General features: G+C 38.5%; 1 protein-coding gene across 2 annotated transcripts in view; it reads right to left on the bottom strand.

Annotated features, from left to right (window-relative positions):
- TSPAN14 (tetraspanin 14) overlaps positions 1-18,611 on the bottom strand; it is a 43,459-nt gene that overhangs the window by 6,048 nt on the left and 18,800 nt on the right. For both annotated transcript variants that reach the window (XM_086752244.1, XM_086752245.1), the window contains exons 3-7: positions 12,409-12,459; positions 6,564-6,710; positions 5,502-5,672; positions 2,023-2,148; positions 316-360 (exon numbers count right to left, since the gene is read on the bottom strand). In XM_086752244.1, the coding sequence (XP_086608370.1) occupies positions 316-360; positions 2,023-2,148; positions 5,502-5,672; positions 6,564-6,710; positions 12,409-12,459 (540 nt within the window). The remainder of the gene's footprint in view (positions 1-315; positions 361-2,022; positions 2,149-5,501; positions 5,673-6,563; positions 6,711-12,408; positions 12,460-18,611) is intronic.

Here is an 18,611-nt window from a genome sequence, read left to right as displayed (position 1 = left end):
TTTAAATTAGCAGATAATAGAATTCAGAGTTAGACTATTAGAACTAATAAATGAAGTGCACATTTGAAGTTCATGTCCTACCCCTTTTTGAAACACACCTTTCCTTTCACCCATTCCATCACTTGTTTTCTCCACCCTCCCAAAGTACTAGTCTACTTTAAACAAAGGACAATCTCAGCTACACTACTTGTAGCATGATGTAGCAGTCAATTAGTTCCCAGAATGTTAAGCTGACATACCTATCAGCAATTCCACCATTTTTGTAGTTTTGCCTGTGCAGGCAAAGAACATGACAGCAAGATCCCAGCACCTTACCTTCTTTCTGACATCATAGCCACACTGTGTATTCACAACTTTTTGCTGCAAAGTAGAAAAGATTTATAGTAAATCAATTGAATTCTACTCACTTCTGTTCATAGGAAGTTTTTTCTGTCTTTTAGATTCACAGACAAACCAATCAGGACTGTCACAGTCAACCATTTTAAGAAGCATTTTTAGTAAAAATGAGGAAAGCACTAGCAGAACACAAGAAAAGTAATGACAAAGCAGAGGTGTATACTAGCAGGAAAACATCCTCCACCAGAAATCCCAGCTTCTTCTACTGCTTAGCTTTCAACTAGCAAGGATTTTTTAACATGAAGTGCAGCAACTGTACTGCCAGCATCCAAATGAGACATCTGCATTTCCAAGATCAGTTTCGCATTAGTCATTTCATCTAAACACTAAGGTAACAATAAAAATTTATTTACATCTGCAGTGGAGAAATACACCTTACAACTTTATCATTTCAAGTAGGATACAATTTGCCATCCCAATCAGTTAAAACAAGTAACAGCTACAAGTTACCCGAGCCCCCTCACTTGACAGTTCAAAGTCTCACACATAACCCAGCTCCAAGATAAACCTAATCCTGAAGACAAGGTAGATCCCAAGTAGGAAGACCATAAACACCTTTCACATTACAACCTCACACAACCCAATGACAGTATTTAACTCCAAAGTTGTAAAGATATTCCTTTTAAGACATACTTTGTTTCGTCTGTATGAAACTTATGAAAATATATGTATTACACAATTAGAGCATCATTTACACAATGAATAGTGAGTTATACTGAAATATCAGGAGTAGAATCTCATATTAAAAAGATTTAAACATACTTATGTCTCCTTAAATACAGCACCAGCAACAGAAAAAGTTGCAGTGGAATAGCACTGCTCCAAAGTAAAGAAGAAAATAATTACTGCGGAATCTGAACATGGAACATTTCCCTGACAAAGTCCCTCCTTAGCTGATTTCCAAGAAAATAAAAAGTCTTAGTATAACCTACCAATGGCTATCTGCTCTATACAAGGATTGGTGGACTGACTTTGAATTGTAACTATTCCCACTCATACTATAAAGCACTACATGTTAGTTACTACCTTCACATTTTGGGTTCCACTGAAAGGGTCAGATTCCTAAAGTTTAGTAAACAGATCTAACCAATAAACACCTAAATCTTGCCAAAACCAAAGAACTGACCCAAATGCTTTAAACTGAGTTTGTGCATGAGCACTTTACTAGTTGCTGATGAACAATCAGCAAATAGAGTTACTCCTACTTGCCTGGCAGAGGGGTGGTGTAACATTAATTCTAACTGCAGCAAACACACTGCTTTACAGCGCTCTCAGGTCCTTACAGGTTACGTAACAGAACTGGCTTGAATTCAAAGAAACAACGCATTGGGAATAAAAAAAAAAATAAAAAAATAAAAAAATCAACCACCAATACTTGCAGACTAAAGCCATAGAAAAATAGCTTGAATTTCTGGTGACAATAAGTTTTCAACTATGTAACAGGTTGCAATATCTGGACTCTAAAAAGGATAGAATAGAAACACGAAAAGAGTTTGTCTCTGCAAGAGTAATTTCTGATCACTTTAGAAGACCTTTTAAAGCCCTAGTCATTACACTGTATTGACAAAGTACTTCCTTTCATAACTCTCCAATATCAGAGCAATACAAAGCCAGGAAACAACTTACAGCAGGATCAGGAATACAACAGGAAAAAGGAACGCCGCACTTCTCACGACTTTTGCTGTCACTGCTGCAGTTAAAGTAGATGTTAAAGTCCCAGTCATCTGGACCTTGGGCACCACAGCAATGGTTCTGCAACAGATAAACAAACAGTTAGCATTTGGGGTATTTTAGAGACAACTGAATGAACTCTCTGGAATGATATTTGCTCATCATCTTCACTTTCTGTCAGGCTGTGCAGAATCACTGGCAATAGAATACAAAAAAAAAGAAGAGTCATCAATACTGTGGGTCTATGAAATCAAAGCAATACGTTTGGTATACTGCTGATGGAAATAGGTGTCACCATGACAGGCAAAATCATTAAAATTACTTTAGATGTAACTGCTAGATGCAATGAGCATACATCTGTAAATGGTGCAACAAAATAGTTTCTAAAAATGCTTTGTACCCCATTATTTCCAAGTCAACCGAAACCAGAAAAACTATGAAAAATATTTCCTTAAATTTGTGACTCCATCTTTAACTCTTCATGAATCAATAAGTTTTCTTCTCCTTGTTTACGGTAAAAAGTGGATCCAAACATCTGTGAATATACTTATTTTCTTTTAAATTAGAAAGTTTTCAGATCCAAAGGAATTAGCTGGTGAAGTTTCACTAGCTCAAAGGTCCGTCAACTCTAGAAGTATTCCACATAAATTTCTAGACCTAAACCAAAAACCAAATAATTACTGTAACTGCAGGTTGAGGAAATCTCAACATTTCAAAGAATGTTCAATTCCCAGAACTAATGAACACCAGTTTCTTTTTGAGGTATGCTTTGCAGTTTACTGGCCTCAATATTTAAGGGTGCAGATCTTTCTCTATAATTTGAGTACTTGAAATGTTATACCATCACACAGATTTTCCTGGTTTCTCATGAAGTTCCATCCTCTTGGGATACCTCTAGGATCTCTCCTCTGCCCCACTGCTAGTCTTCACAAAACTTCTATTAACTTAACTGTCTGCGACACCACCAAAACTTGAAGTCAGTAAATGGATTCAGAAGTTAAGTTGTGACAGACATGGATGTGAACACAGAGCAGAATTGTTTACACAGTTTTCACAGGAAACATGACTAAAAAGAGCTGAACAGAATGGTCAGAACAGAAAAAACACCAAGAAAAAAAATGTATTTCTAAGTCATTAATATATTTACCATGAAGAAAGCAAAAGAGGTTCTTTTTTGTCCTTCTAGACTCTCCTCTCTCATGCATCTATGCCTTTGTAAAAAGCCATACAAACACTAAACATGCTGATCTACCTTATTAAGGTACAGACTGCAAGGTCACTCATAGGCCTGAAAAGAATATAATTAGCCAGACCAAGAAGCTGCCTACAAAAAGCTCTCTGGGTGCCAGGGCACACACTGAGAACAGCAGGTCAGGTTAAGGACCACAACTCCCGTCCTGGGTTCGGCAGGAATGGAGTTAATTTTCTTCTCAGTAGCTGGTGTATTTTGGATTTACTATGTGAAGAATGTAGATAAACACCCTGATGAAACAAGTTGTTGCTAATGAGACCAAGGACACAGTCTGGCTTTCCAGGTCTCGCTAATGTGCGGGCACAAGAAGCTGGGACAGAGATAGACTAATTGACCCAAACTGGCCAGAGAGTGTTTCATGCCATAAACGTCATGCTCGGTATATAAGTGGGGGTTGCCCGGGGCAGGGGCACCACTTGCTGGCTGGCATCGTTCCCTCAGCCTTGCTGGCTCTCTTGCTCCTTTGCTTGCCGCTCGGTTTCATGTCCATGATCGCTGCTCAGGACAGGCTGTATCAGTTATCAGGACATCGGGTGGTGAGAAATCGTGCATTGTTCATTTTGTATATTTTAGTATCCTTTTATTTTGCTATTACTGTCATTTTCCTTTGCTATTCTAGCAAACTGTCTTCATCCCAACCCACAAGTTTTCCTTTCTTCCCATTTCTCTCCTCCATCCTGCTGGGGAGGGGGAGGGTGAGCGAGAAACTGTGTGGTGACTCGAGTCAAACCATGACAGCTCCTTAGAATATGGGTTTCAGCAAGGCATTTGAACACACTGCTGCACCTTGTTGTTCAACCCTTGCAGAACTACACTTGCTAATCTGCGTTGCATACTTCCCTTCCTTCCTCAGGTATGGATAAACAACAGGTCGATTCAGAGATTTTTCTGGTCTGTCCTGTTTCAGGTTTATTAGCTTGTTAATCTGCTAGTGAACTCCTTTTAGTAAGCTCAGCTTTTTATTTTAATTGAAAAGTATTTAACTGGAGTTCAACTGTAAATCAGCTTAGCATATTAGCCTGCCTGACTGCACTGAAACTTGACAATCAGAAAGAGCAACAGAGTGGACAACACTGAGACAATTACTGGTGTTGGTCACGGCCATGAGGAGCCCCGTGTTACAAAAAAGGTGCCCTTAGCACTGAAAGCTAAAGCAAATAGCACTGAAGTGTAGGCAGCTTAGTCAAACGATTCTTCTGTATCAATGCACACAAGAGGAAACGAATAGGATAGGTAAGCTGCTGGTAATATACAGCTGACCCAAATGGTATCCACCCTAAAACATGCTTTGCTATCAAATTGAGTGGTGAGTACAGATGTTTAAACATTATCTTCTAGAAGACAGACAAAAAACAATCTTCTTTTATAAGGGGAAAAAAATACATTAAGACAACAACCATTTTTACCTCTTTGTGAGGTACTCGCAGATGAACTCTGTTTCTCTCCATATTTTTTTTAACTACACATAAATAAATAAGAATCAGAACAGCTACCCTCACTGGTTGTTTCCTGGGCATGATTACAAAAGCAGCTGATTGAATGAAAGCCACTAGGCCTTTATTAGCATGTGCCTTGTCATCCCCTGGCGTACATTACTGTCTTCTGGTTACTGAATATTTTAAGACTAGAGAAGCGCAAAATTGTTTCAACCTTCCTTGATAACTCACTGACTAGAGACTAACCTTTCCCAGTTAGCAAAAATCCTCTTTTGCTTCAAGACGAGGTGCATCTCGGAAAACAAAAGGTCCTGTGCTGCATCCCTGTACAAGAATGCAGTGCCTCCTAAAACAGGAGTGCAAACTACCAGTTCCACTGCATAATTTTTTCAGGATACAGTGGTGGGTTTTTTTGTTGCTCACTTCTCACGTCATCTAGTGCAACACTGATCAGAATAGGGGAGCAAGTCAAGAAGGTCAAAAGGCAGACGAATGCTTGGCAGAGCTTCCACGTTTGCAGTTAGAACAGCACTGTATTTCAGAATATCTTGCCTCCCTGATGCTTTCAACACAGGAAGAGCAAAACAGGATATCTGTAACACAGCACTATTAGTTATGTTATATGATAAATATGTAATATTTATTTATATGATATTATTTATATTGAATACATAACAAAAAGTAAAAGTTCCAAATCTACATACTCTCTTAGAACACATGAAAGAAGTGACACGAAATGAACTTACAATTTTCTGTAGCGAATCAATGAGGTTCTGAAGGTCAATATCATCTCGGTAGGATTTAATGTTATTCTCAAAGAATTCCTTAACCTTGTCCCTCACCCAGTCCTGGAACAGGAAAGCCAGAACTGCCACTGCCAGCTCCAGTAGGAATATAATCACAACTGCTCTACAGAACTGTTATTAAAAAAAAAAAAAAAAGTCCCAAATTAGAAAATATCCATTCATTTTCAATGCATCCCTACTCCAACTCCACCAGAAACAGACAGAGAATTATGTTAAAATTCTCACTCAGTACAAATACTGCGAGAATACAGCCTGTTAAATGAGACTATAATGTAAAGAAAACCCCAAGAGGCAGTTATCTTTTTGTTTTGGTCACTTGAACTCAACAGCAAAATGAGCAGCATAGCACAGTCATTATGCACAGCAGTGAACATGATAATTGTGAATCTGCAAAACACAGAGCTAAAGTAGCCTTGATATTACTTCTTCAATTGTTTCCAGTTTTATAATTTTTCTGTCCAGCTTAATCATTTTCAGATCTAAAGCAAAAAAGATGTCTCAGTACAAAACCAATCATTTAAGAGATATCACATCAGTCACTGAAGTCCTCCCAACTTTTGGGAGTTTTGCAGTTGTTGGCAGTTTTGTCCCACAAACATTCAGAAGAAATTTTAAATTTTTTAAGATATTTTTTTCTCCCTAAGCCACCATACCATCTCCTCAGTAATCTCTATCTGACGGAATACATTCCAGAACATCATATTTTTTGATATTACATACATAACATTAGAATTCTGGTATATATACTGTAACACCACTGTACAAAATAACGAATGAAAAAGAGTATAAGTGTTTTCCAAAAAGGGGAAAATATACATAGGTTTGAACATACACTGCTTTTAATACCATTACTCAGAGGCTCGTAAGTGGAGTAAGTTTACTATAACCTTTGTAACAAACTAAATTCTACAAATTAATTATCTGGGTTTGCTACTAGCTCTTCACCCATCATTCCCAGCTTTCACATGCATAATAATCCACTCATATAATGATGTTACTTACAAACTTCAGAAGGCAGATGTTTTCTCTCAGTGCTCCTACACAACCAGCAAATCCCAAAGTAAACATCACTATTCCCACCACTAAGACAAGCAACACTGGGTCCAGACCACGAAGACCAGACACCTTCGTCAGATCAGACAGTACACCCTGAATAAGAAAAACAGCGTAACAGAAAAAAAAAAAAGTGATCACTATAAGCATGTTTTTCATTTAACATTCCTTCTGGATGACCATAACTTCCATATGATTCCAAATGAATTGGCTGCAAACCATTCAGCTTGCCAGTGACCCACATGGAAAAGTCTTGCTGTAAAATGGCTATTGACAATATCAATTTTCCTCACGCTAGCAGAGGAAGTATTAATGCAAAGTTATAGCTACTAATTCTTTTAGTAAGTAAATACAGCGCAGTCAGCTTCTCAGATTATATTCTCCTAGATCTATCTGCCAAACAAGCTTCCACAAGATGGTGCCAAAAGCTCAATACTATCACTGAATATTCCTTTAGTTTCAACGCAAAAGAATTAATAATTAAATTGAAATGCATCAATCACAAAGGCACTCCAATTTCAAAGTCTTTAAAAAAAAATTAAGAAAAATAATTTCTCCAAACAGTGTTTAAGTGGCAGAAAGGGAGAGACATTTTAACTACAACGCAGGTTATGTGTGACATTTTAAACGAGGAGAATAAAATCTTGTTTCAGTTTTCAAGGGAAGCAGATTTTTCCTCTAAACATTTTAGTTACACCCTTCTAGTGCTGAATAGCCTTAGGAATGCTCCTCCAAAATCTTGCAAAAATAGAGATGTGTAGTCTAAATATTCCCCTTTCACTCCAGATAAAATTCTTACACCAAAATAAGTTATTTATTCTCTGTAAGGTATTTGCAATTTGCCTAATTTAGCAGAAATATTTTCTTTTTTGTTAGTTATCCAGATACACCACTTATCTTGACAATAATCTTACCTATTAAGCCTGTTTGCCTAGATCTTAGGACAGAATTTCTAAGCCTATGTAAACATAATGCTAATACAGTTAAGCCCTTATTTCTAAACTAGGTTTTAAAGAAATTAAGTTTATACATCAGCTACCATTAAAATTCCATCAAATAAATATAACACAAGCTTCCCAGGTAATGTGCCAGAACAAGACGCAACATGCAGAAGTCAGAAGGGATCAACAACTGAAACTCTTAAAATTAACAAGAACAATTTGTAGGGACATCCAGGAAGCCTTGCAATAACCTGAGTGTTAATCATACACTCATCAGCAATACACAGAACATTTTAATAAGGAAACACTTTCTCTTTAAAACAGAGAAATAACAAAAATCACCACAGTATAGTATCCCATAATTACATGTTTATTATCTTTTGGTTTTTTTTTCTTTATAAAGTATACTCTCAAGCTAACTACTTTTAGCGTAAGAGAAAGGTATCGGAGAGACTTAAAGTAATTCATACAAGCAATCCAGGTCTGTCAAGGGAATGTAAACTCTCATCTTGCTACTCCGGTATTTGTGCTAGAGTTCAGTACAAAGAATATACATCCTAAGAGAATACCTTGGGAAAATCTGTATCACTTTTATTTTTAAGTAAGCATTTAAGCACAATGTGTTCAAATTACAGCATTAGAAGAAAATGTACACATGGAAAACCTTCACCAACTGATGAAAAGACACTGATTAACAGTATTATGATGATACACAGGAGTTCATCTTTTAAGAACGTGTTCTGTAAAAGATCTTGTTAGAGTTGTTAATTTGGCATCAGCAAGACAACGCAGTTGTTTTTACTAAAATTGGTTGAAGGGATGAAAAGAAAAAAAAAATCCAACTGTAGAGTTCAGAATTGCCTTGCAATAACTGGTGACTAACAGTTCAAACAGCTTACTAAAAAGCGGTCATGGTTTATAGATTTCCCAGCATTCAGAAAGCCTTGGGAAGTAAAGGCTTTTCTAGTTCATGTCACCAGTGACACATTTCCACTCTTACAAACTGGAAGATCTCACAGCTAACTATCAAACTTGGTCTACTGGGTTGATTATGAGAGTCTCACCTAACCAAACCTCGGCTCAGACCCCACAATCAAGGAAGACATACCAAGACTAGCTAGGCTAATTCACTGTCTTTGTAGAACCAATACACTATGAAATCAAACACTGTGTGATCAGGATGTTCACAACCATTTCCTGCCATCTCCTTCCCACACCCAAACCCAAGCTTTTTTTTCTGACAATCTCACTTGCTCAAGCAACATCTTTTGGAAGAAAACTTCCTCTGATCAAAGCATGTTCTGAAGAAAAGTTGGCAGGATCTGTGCCCTACTATTCACCCTCTGATGCTGCTGATTCAAAACAGGTTCTTCATGTTACATTTGATGTTTACAACATTTTCTTTTTAAAAGACGGTTGTGGATATTTTTTTGCTTAACAAAAGAAGCTACATGAAAAATCCTGAAAGAAGGAAGTAAATAAGAGAACTCGGGGTACTATCTTACTCCACTTACTTATCCCTTTCAGGATGCTTCTGCCTGTGTCATCTGCAGGGTGGTAAAAGCTCTTTGAAGCACAGGCTGCCTTTCCCAACAACGTCTAGATTTCCTGCAGGTGTATATCTATAGAAATGAAGTCTGATATCTGAAGTCAGTGTCAAAAAAATGCAAGAACAAAACTCAGCCTTCAAGTCTTCCTTTCAGTCACTTAGAACAGTGAATTAAGAGTTCAACTGCACATGCTTAAGTTGTTTTCCACTTTCTTTTGATGTTTGTAAGCATTATGCCACTGTCTCAACTGAAATGTGTTGGCAATAGAGGGCTAACGTGGATTGCTTTAAACAGCCTCTAATACAGCCCACTAACAAACACAAAACCAGTTACTGTTTTGAGATACACTAGTACTGAAACTACAAAATACATCTGACAAGGATAGAGTTGATTTCTTATAATGAAGTTCTGTAAACTGGATGCTGACTGTCACAGTATCACACTGACGCTGACTGTAAGACAAGTTACATGCACATACTCTTAGGCAGTTTATACACCTCTGTGTACAAACACAAATAAAGATCAGCTAGTGACTAAAGAATAAGAAAGTACACGTATCATAGAATAACTTAGGGTCGGAAAAGACCCGCCTGACATAAAGGAGCCCAAAACTGGACATCGTACTCCAGATGCAGCCTCAAGTGTAATGAATATTGTTGGAAGAAGCTCCTCCCCTAACCACTGGCCACTCTGTGGTCACCTGATATTCAACTTACCAATCAAAAGGAGCACAAGGTTTGTTCCTCACAAAGCTGCTCTCTAGGCAGTCAACCCCCAGCTTATACTGATGCATGGGTTACTCCACCTCAGGCACAGGACTTTTGCATTTGCCTTGTTTTTTAAATAAACTTTCATAAGGTTCCTGTCAACCCATTTCTCCATGTTCTTGAAGTCTTTCTAAATAAGTTTTGCTTTGAAGTAGACTGACTGCTCCCTCTCCATTTGTTATTAGCCCTGACCTTGCTGGAATGAAGTCAGGCTGACTAGCCTCTAGTTTCCCAGATCTTCCTTTGTGTCCTTGAAATGGTTTCACCAATATAAATTGCTTTCCTGATGACAGGGCTCAGTGTTAATCACCTTGCTTCTATTAGGTTTATTATAATTCACTTTCTCATAGCAATTTTTGCAATATCTCTTGGGTGACAGATATTAACATTTTTATTATGTAGATTTTTAAAGCTTTATGCAATTTAACTTCTATGTGACTGTTCAGAATAACAAATCCCAGTTATAAGATCATAAGGATAGGCCAATTAGATAGACCTGTTAGAGAGACTGGATTTGACTCAAAAAGGTAACAAATCAGGATTGGTAACATTTTTACATAGAGTATTTTCAACATTTCTCACAAACCATCATTCTCATTCATATATTATCAGCTAAAGCAGATGCACAGGATTTATATCCAGAAAAAAAAGACTGCTCGGGAATCCATGTGAAGCATAGTCCTAGTGGAAAAAGCAAAAGACAAGAAAAAAACCAGAGGAGTTAAAAGGACCCAATGTGCTTCAATTTGCACTGAGAGACAGGATATTCAAAACTCTTCTGCCACCTGTAGTTTATCTTTGGGTTTACTACTGCAGCACAGCTTCCAGAATGTTTTTCTCTTACTTTCCATCTATTGTTCACCATCTGTAAACAGACAGATCCATACAAGCACACAGCTCAAAAATGGCACTGGTATGAAAGACTGTCGACATAGCACAGAACACCAGATATGAAAAATCATGTACAAGTTTAATGAGCTATTCAGAAGTTCAAAACCACAGGAAAAGTTCTGAAGCACGTATTTGCAAGATAGGACAGAGAGCAGAAATAGTTCAGGCAAAAATTAAGAAATAAAATGAATAAAGAGGCTGTCTTTGCCTTTTAGTAACTTCAGTGTGCCATTAAGTCCATTTGGCAAATGGAGGTAATTATGAGCTAGTAATTTCCAACCACACAGATCCTATGTGCTTCTTTATAGAACAGAAGATAATGTCTGAACAGGAGAGAATACAAATTCAAGTCAAGTTAAACCTAAACCTTTCCTTCCCTAAAGGACTGGAAAGAAAATCCTTTTATAACAGCAGAATAGGAGGTAAATGCATTTATGTGTGGAGATAGGCTGCTTAATACGTATCAATGACAGCACTAATTTAGTTGTGAAAATGTGTGCACACACACAGGGAAGCAGGGAGAAGGAAAACAAATACCTCAGCATTAAGGTCATAATAAAACTTTCACTTCCAAAGAGTGGAGGAATCCCAGAACCTCTCTGTATGTGGGCAGCTGCTGCATACAAGCACTCTAATTAAGGAAATGTTGCACTGTGATGGTAAATGAAGTGTTCCTACCCAGTAGCACAACTGAACACTGAGGGCATTTGTCCTCCACTGTTAATTAAGATGCAGATCAGTACATCTGCTAGTAACTGTCACTTTTTCCTCCTGCTTGCAGTCATATTAAAGCCATGCTTTCACTTCCATAATGGGGATGAACCATTCCTTTTCATACCTATACCATCTCTTGATGCCCCATCCCTGGAAACATTCAAGGCCAGGCTGGATGAGGCTCTGAGCAACCTGATCTAGTCAGGGATGTCCCTGCTCCTTGCAGAGGGGTTGGACTAGATGACCTTTGAAGGTCCCTTCCAACTCTAACCATTCTATGATTCTCTTGTAACAGAACTCTAAGTACATGTCTGCACAGACTTTCTCTGACTGAGGAAATTATTCAGCTGAAAGAAATCTCTGACAAAAAATAAGAGTTGTTCAGCTAGATCATGTTCCCCAATTTTGTTGTTCTACACAGAGACACAATCACTTAATGAACTCCATGAGGAGTAAAGTGGAAGATAACAGACGGCCTGAAAAATAGAATACTTCAGAAAGATCATTCTAAAGACATGTTTTGTTTTTCTAATATAAAAAGACATCTTTCACATTCCTCACAAATTCTTGTTTTTAACAAAAAGAGGTAGGTAGGTAAGTGTATTTTGGAAAACATGCTTTCAAAAGATAACTAATTCATAAAGATTACTCATACAGATTAAATTCTCCATAGCATCCTATTCTCATAAGTTTACAGAAAAGTTTAAACATCAAGGGCCACAACTTAACACTTGATCAAGGACAACATATATAAATACATATAAATAATAAAACTCCAGCTAAACTCCGTTTAGATCATTTGAACAAGGTCCTGAGCTCAGATGCTACAGTGAACCTTTTCTGCTTTCTGAGGAAGTATAGTTTTGCTGGGGCTGGAGGCAGGAGAGGACAGCCACCAAACAAAGACAGACCAGTCATTATCTACCCTTACCTTTTCACTCCATGCCCACAGACCAGCTGCAAGGAAGGCCACCCCAGCTAGCTAAAAAAAAAAAAAAAAAAAAAAAAAAAAAAAAGATAGAGATATTAATCAACACATTCTCAAACACTTAGCCAGTACCACTGTTGCTCAAGTAAAACAAATATTGTTTGTAATCTCAGACAACAGTAATCAGACATTCCACCCCATGAGTCAACTTGTTGCAAAAATGATTTAGAGTGCTTTTATTCCACAGCATTCTAGCAATTTATAAACGACACTTTATTCATGATTACTCAAGAAGTATACAGTACTAAACTAACAATTCCACACAGTGGTGTGCAAGTCAGAGTTATTCAGAGCAAGTCACTGGGGACAAGGATATTTTGTCTGCAAACTAATAAAGATTTCAGAATATTTAATGCATTTTGAGGTTATTCCCTAGTCATTTTATAGTACCACCCCCAGAGAGTAGTCATGCTCGACTCTTCATAACTTCTCAGTGTCACGGCTCATTATATTAGCCTCTTCCCTAACTAAATACATACAGTTTGTTTTCTGAATCCTTACCTTGTTTAAGCCTTTTTGAATTGAGCTAAAGTAATGTCCCACTCACTTACTTTCGATAAGCGACAAATCTAATTGACAATGTACAAAATCTACATGAATTTATATGTTGTATAGTAAAAATTTCCAAATTATATTAATCCAAATGAATCAAGAGATCCTTGTTCTAGTCTTTAATTCCCTTTCTCCATTCTCAGGCAGTTTGTCTTTAACATCCACTGTCAATAATCAAATTGAAATGATCTTTCTACAAAATGAGGGCAGCTTCCCCTCATTACTTAAAATGGCATTCTACACTGCCATGTCCATGTAACCTTAAAAGACACCGAGTTGCCAGAGTGTGTTCAAAGAAAAGCAACAAAGCTGGTGACGGGTTTAGAGAACAAGTCCTATAAGAAGCAGCTGAGGAAACTGGAGTTATTTAGTCTGGAGAAAAGTTGACTCAGGGGAGACCAAGATGTGGTGCTTAGGGACATGGTTTAGTGGTGGACTTGGCAGTGTTAGGTTCACACTTGGAATCTATCTTAAAGGTCTTTTCCAAGCTAAATGATTCTATGATTGTATAGTAGCGAAGAAAGTTACAATTGGGTAAAGTAGTGCTAAATAAATTAAATTTCCAGATGTTGCTTAATAAGCAACAGCACAGTGACTATTCATCTCAGGCTCTGAATAAGCTAAGTACACTTAAAGTGATGATTTGGATGAAAGCACAACTTTAAAATTACTATTAAAAACCACATGGATATAAACAGAATACTGACTCAGATTACGCTTAAATCTTAATCCAGTGATTTTCAGATGAAGAAGCAAAACAGAAATAAATCAATAATCAAACTTGTATGTCATTAAGTTACACAGTGCATACAATTGAAGCATCCTTCACCCTTTCTCATTCCAAATGCTCTAGGAATACTGGGAGATAGGTGAAGACAGCTCATACAATTTGCAGTAACTACACAGTAGTCACAGCTGGATCTTGGGAACTTTTTCTGAAGGAATGAGGGGAGGAAAAAAAAAAGAAAAAAAAAAATTGGGAAGACACACATCTTCCATACTCTACATATAAACTAATGTTAGCAGCCCAGAAAGCCAACCACACCCTGGGCTACATCAAAAGCGTAGCCAGCAAGCTGAGGGAGGTGATTCTCCCCCTCTACTCTGCTCTTGTCAGACCCCACCTGCAGTACTACCTCCAGCTCCAGAGCCCCCAACACAAGAAGGACATGGACCTGCTGGAGCGAGTCCAGAGGCCACAAAGATGATCAGAGGGCTGGAGCACCTCTCCTACAGGGACAGGCTGAGAGAGTTGGGGCTGTTCAGCCTGGAGAAGACAAGGCTCTGGGGAGACTTAAAGTGGTCTTCCAGTACCTAAAGGGGGCCTACAGGAAAGAAGGTGAGAAACTCTTCAGTAGGGCCTGTTGTGATAGGACAAGGGGTAATGGTTTCAAAATAGAAGGAGGTAGATTCAGATTGGATGTAAGAAAGAGTTTTCTACAATGAGGGTGGTAGAGCACTGAAACAGGTTGCCCAGAGAGGTGGTGGATGCCCCATTCCTGGAAACATCCAAGGCCAGGTTGGATGAGGCTCTGAGCAACCTGATCTGGTTGGAGATGTCCCTGCTCCTTGCAGAGGAGTTGGACTAGATGGCCTTTGAAGGTCCCTTCCAACCCAAACCATTCTATGATTCTATAAACACTAATACTGTGCTATTGAATATACAAATAGGGTGTTCCCTTCAGACTGGCTGCCTTTCATTATAATATTAATTACATTGTAATAGAATCTTGATTAAGTAGATTTTTCACTAGCACACTTCATTCTCACCTCTGAACACAAACATTGCTCACATGTTTTCATAAAGTGTTGTTTCACAAAACTACACTACTTTTGCAAAGTTAAGTTTGCATAGGTGCTCATGGAAATACCTACACATAAAACAGAGTTTATCAGCACAAAAAAAAAAAAAAATTAGTCTCAGGGAACCAACATGATAAATCTAAAACTTAATTCAGCTAAGACATGAGTTAATAATTCATACTAGAAGCAGTCAAATCACACATGTTTCTTTAGCAAAAAACAGTGAAGTAAGATGAACAACAAAAGAAACAAAGCCATCAACCACTACACTGATAGGCACAATTACCAAGGCAACCAATTTGCAAGGAAGTAAAATGGTAGTTGTTTAACTGAATGAGATTTCTTTGCGTTAAATACCACGTGCAAGGTAGTTTTCAACGAGATGATTTAAACTATTGTAAAACCCACCACAACGATAAAACCACCTCAGAAGTTAGCATGATTAGAGCACACCCGATACAGCACTCTGAAAGGAAATAGCACCAGGAAACAGCCTCTCTTTACCACTCTTGCAGAAAGCAATTCAAGTGACTGCCATCAGGCAGACCAGGGAACTGATCCAGCCTGAAATGAAAGAAAGGCTTTAATCTTCATCAGCTCACTGAACTAACTGGCCATATGAATGGGAGAACAGGCAGCTGAGAAGTAGTAATGCTAACCAAAAGTGTTCCCAGGATGAGAGTGAGCAAGCCTGCTATGTCAAAGGAGAGGTACTTTGAAATTTGCCTTTAATCAGAATCTGGATGATGCGTAAGCAAGAACAAACTGGACTACCTAACTCACTTCTATGCCACAGAGTCATTGAAACCATATACTGCATGAAAGGTTAGATGGAAATATACACAAAGCAGCTCAGCTCTACCCCTTTGAACATGAAACTAAAACTAATAACCGGCATTTGGTTATTTCCTGCTTTAGAAATGAAAAAATCCACAATAGTAACATATTGCATTGAGCTGTAAGCTCTGCTCAGGAGACATACAATACTGACACGGTGCTCTAGACCACTTAGCTTAAGCACGATCCACTCCCAATCACACTTTGCATTCCTTTGACTATGCTACTGGAATCACACTACAGAAAAACAGGTCTAATTTGTTTGTCAAATCTAGGTTAAAGCTAAACATAATTTCTGCAAGACAATCCTTGCACACAAACTGATTTTGGGTCAGCCTGCCTCAAAGTCTGACTGGAAGCAATGGGAATGTATTCCTATTGCACCCAGTTTTCGTAAGCACAAAATGTTACTCTTACAGAGAACACTTTTTCCTGAACAATCTTATTTTACATTGTAGTTCCACCCATGCTGGAGCAATCAGTAGCCTACAGCCTGCCCTTCCTACCATTGTTTATTCCCAGACTTTTCCTCTCAGGATCAGGAAACCACCTGGTTGGTGGATTCTTTCCTCTTCCTGGCACAGCCTTGCTGGTTTAGATGTTCCTGAAAAACAACACACACTGCAAAAGCCAGGAAAAGTCTTAAGCTAGCCTGGGTCTTCTCTTACTTAAAAAAAAAAAAAGAGAAAAAAAAAAAAAAAAAAAAAAAGAGATAAAAAACGAGCTCAGAATTCTTTTCCCGAGCTTAAGAGAATTTTTGCCCTTCATTAGCATATTTAGGGCAAAAACGCCACATCTCCTACAGCACGAGTGAAAAGGTTTTATTTTTTTTTTCCTCCAAAACCCTGAAGAGCCACACACAAAGCTACACAGCATCAGAAAATAAATCAAGATGACAGCAGCTAAAAGCTATTTTACCCTCTCCTCTCAATTCATCTGAGAGACAGTGAGCTCACATGCAACTTAAAAGGCTTTGGCAGAGCACAGATGTAATCCCTCACTGAAATAGCCATATCCTGGATGAGGTGTAATTCTTGGACTACCCGCAAAAAAAAAAATAATCCTTCAACTGGAGACAATGAAGCAAGCACCAGAGACAGGTGATTGAAGCATTTTATTCCCTAAGCCTTCCCAAGTGCAGGCTGGAAGGCATAGAGCAGTGCTGCACCCCAAGACAGAGTAACCCCGCACTCTCCCTGAGGGTCAGCTGTCTGCCCTCTGCATCCTCTCCAGTGGCGCTGGCTTTCACAGGACTCAACTGGAAAATTACTCAGAACAGAAAGGTGCCAGGATGAAGCTTTTCACCTTGTATTACTGCAGTCTTTTAATTTCATTATGCCAAACGAAGCTATGGGGGGGGGAAGAAAGGTAAAAAAGGGGAAAAAAAGGGGAAAAAAAAAAGCAGAGGTCCAGATTTACTGTAATAGGGTAATTTCACTTAAACTTCTGAGCAGGCCCTGCAGGGCTATCTTAATGGCTGCAGTACTGCCTCATCACTATTCACTAAAACAAGTGTACTTTGAGAAGTTAAATCTTATTAGAATGCTTAAAAAGCAAGATGAAAATACAGTAATCCCACATTAAAACCATGCCTAGGAAGTCAGAGCCTTCCTACGACCTCCATTCCCTTTCTTACAAGGGAAAACCAAGTACAAACAGAGAACTGATTTTTGCACGCCAGCCATACAGAACTCAAAGCCAGTGGAACTGAACCTTCTACTGTCCAGTCACCCACAAAAAACTTCCAAAGAATTAAAACTTACGGATTTCTAAAGGCTGATTAAACCATGAGCTTGCCATTATTAAAACAGTCATATTTGTCCTCCGAGTTCAATATTTTGTTCCACCCCAATTTATGTGAGCTGCATTTGAAATATGACACAAACAGAAGTAACCGACCTCTAAAAAGTTTAAATATTCTGTAGGCTACTAAGTCACCATACGCTTTAATTTTAAAGTTTATACAGTCACTGATACTATCTTTAGAGCTACAAGAGGAAGTCAACGTGCATCTTTAGTAAGCATGACAAAAGAAAAAAAATGTAACTATTTATATGCTAATTACCTGGCTTGTGAATTGTGACGGTTTAGCCCGAATCACCACACAGTTTCTCGCTCACCCTCCCCCTCCCCAGTGGGATGGGGGAGAGAATTGGGAAGGAAGGAGAACTCGTGGATTGAGATTAAGACAGTTTACTAAAATAATAAAGGAAAACTACATACAAAATGAATAATGTATGTTCTGTCACCACCTGATGTCCCAATGACCCATACAGCCCATCCCGAGCAGCGATGACGGAAAGGAAACTGAGCGGCAAGCAAAGGAGGAAAAGGGAGCAGCAAGGTAGAGGGAACGATGCCAGCGAGCGAGAGAGGGAACGATGCCAGAAAGGCAGATACCCACCCTGGCCCACCCCCACTTATATACTGAGCATGATGTTTATGGCACGGAATACTCTCTTTGGCCAGTTTGGGTCAATTATTCTGGCTTTCTCCCAGCTTCCTGCATCTGCAAATTAGTGAGACTTGGAAAGCAGGACAGTGTCCTTGGTCTCACTCACAACAACTCGTATCACCATGGTGTTTATCAACATTTTTCACACACAAAATCCAAAACACACCAGCTACTGAGAGGAAAGTTAACTCCATTCCTGCCAAAACCAGGACATGAATAAACTGTGCTGTGAGTTAAGACACAGGTGAGCTACCATCATATCTCCAGTAACAGCTTAAATGGGCAAAAGGCTGTCTGCACACCTATCTAATACCTTCCCTTACACCCATTATATAGTGGCACCCTCACTGATGAAAACACTCACAAAACAAGCTGCCACAAGCACCTGTTCTGCAAGCTAAGAAAAGCAAAACATAACTAATGTTCCCTCCTTAAAAGCTGCTTTTTCGAGTCATGGTTACGTTTCCCTTCTGATTTTGTAGTCCTTTAGTTCTTTTAA

The sequence above is a fragment of the Chlamydotis macqueenii genome, chromosome 7, assembly GCF_036417535.1.
Source record: "Chlamydotis macqueenii isolate bChlMac1 chromosome 7, bChlMac1.mat, whole genome shotgun sequence".
NCBI lineage: Eukaryota > Metazoa > Chordata > Aves > Otidiformes > Otididae > Chlamydotis > Chlamydotis macqueenii.
The sequence above is the reverse complement of the archived record's forward strand: the minus strand, read 5'-3'. Positions and strand labels throughout refer to the sequence as shown.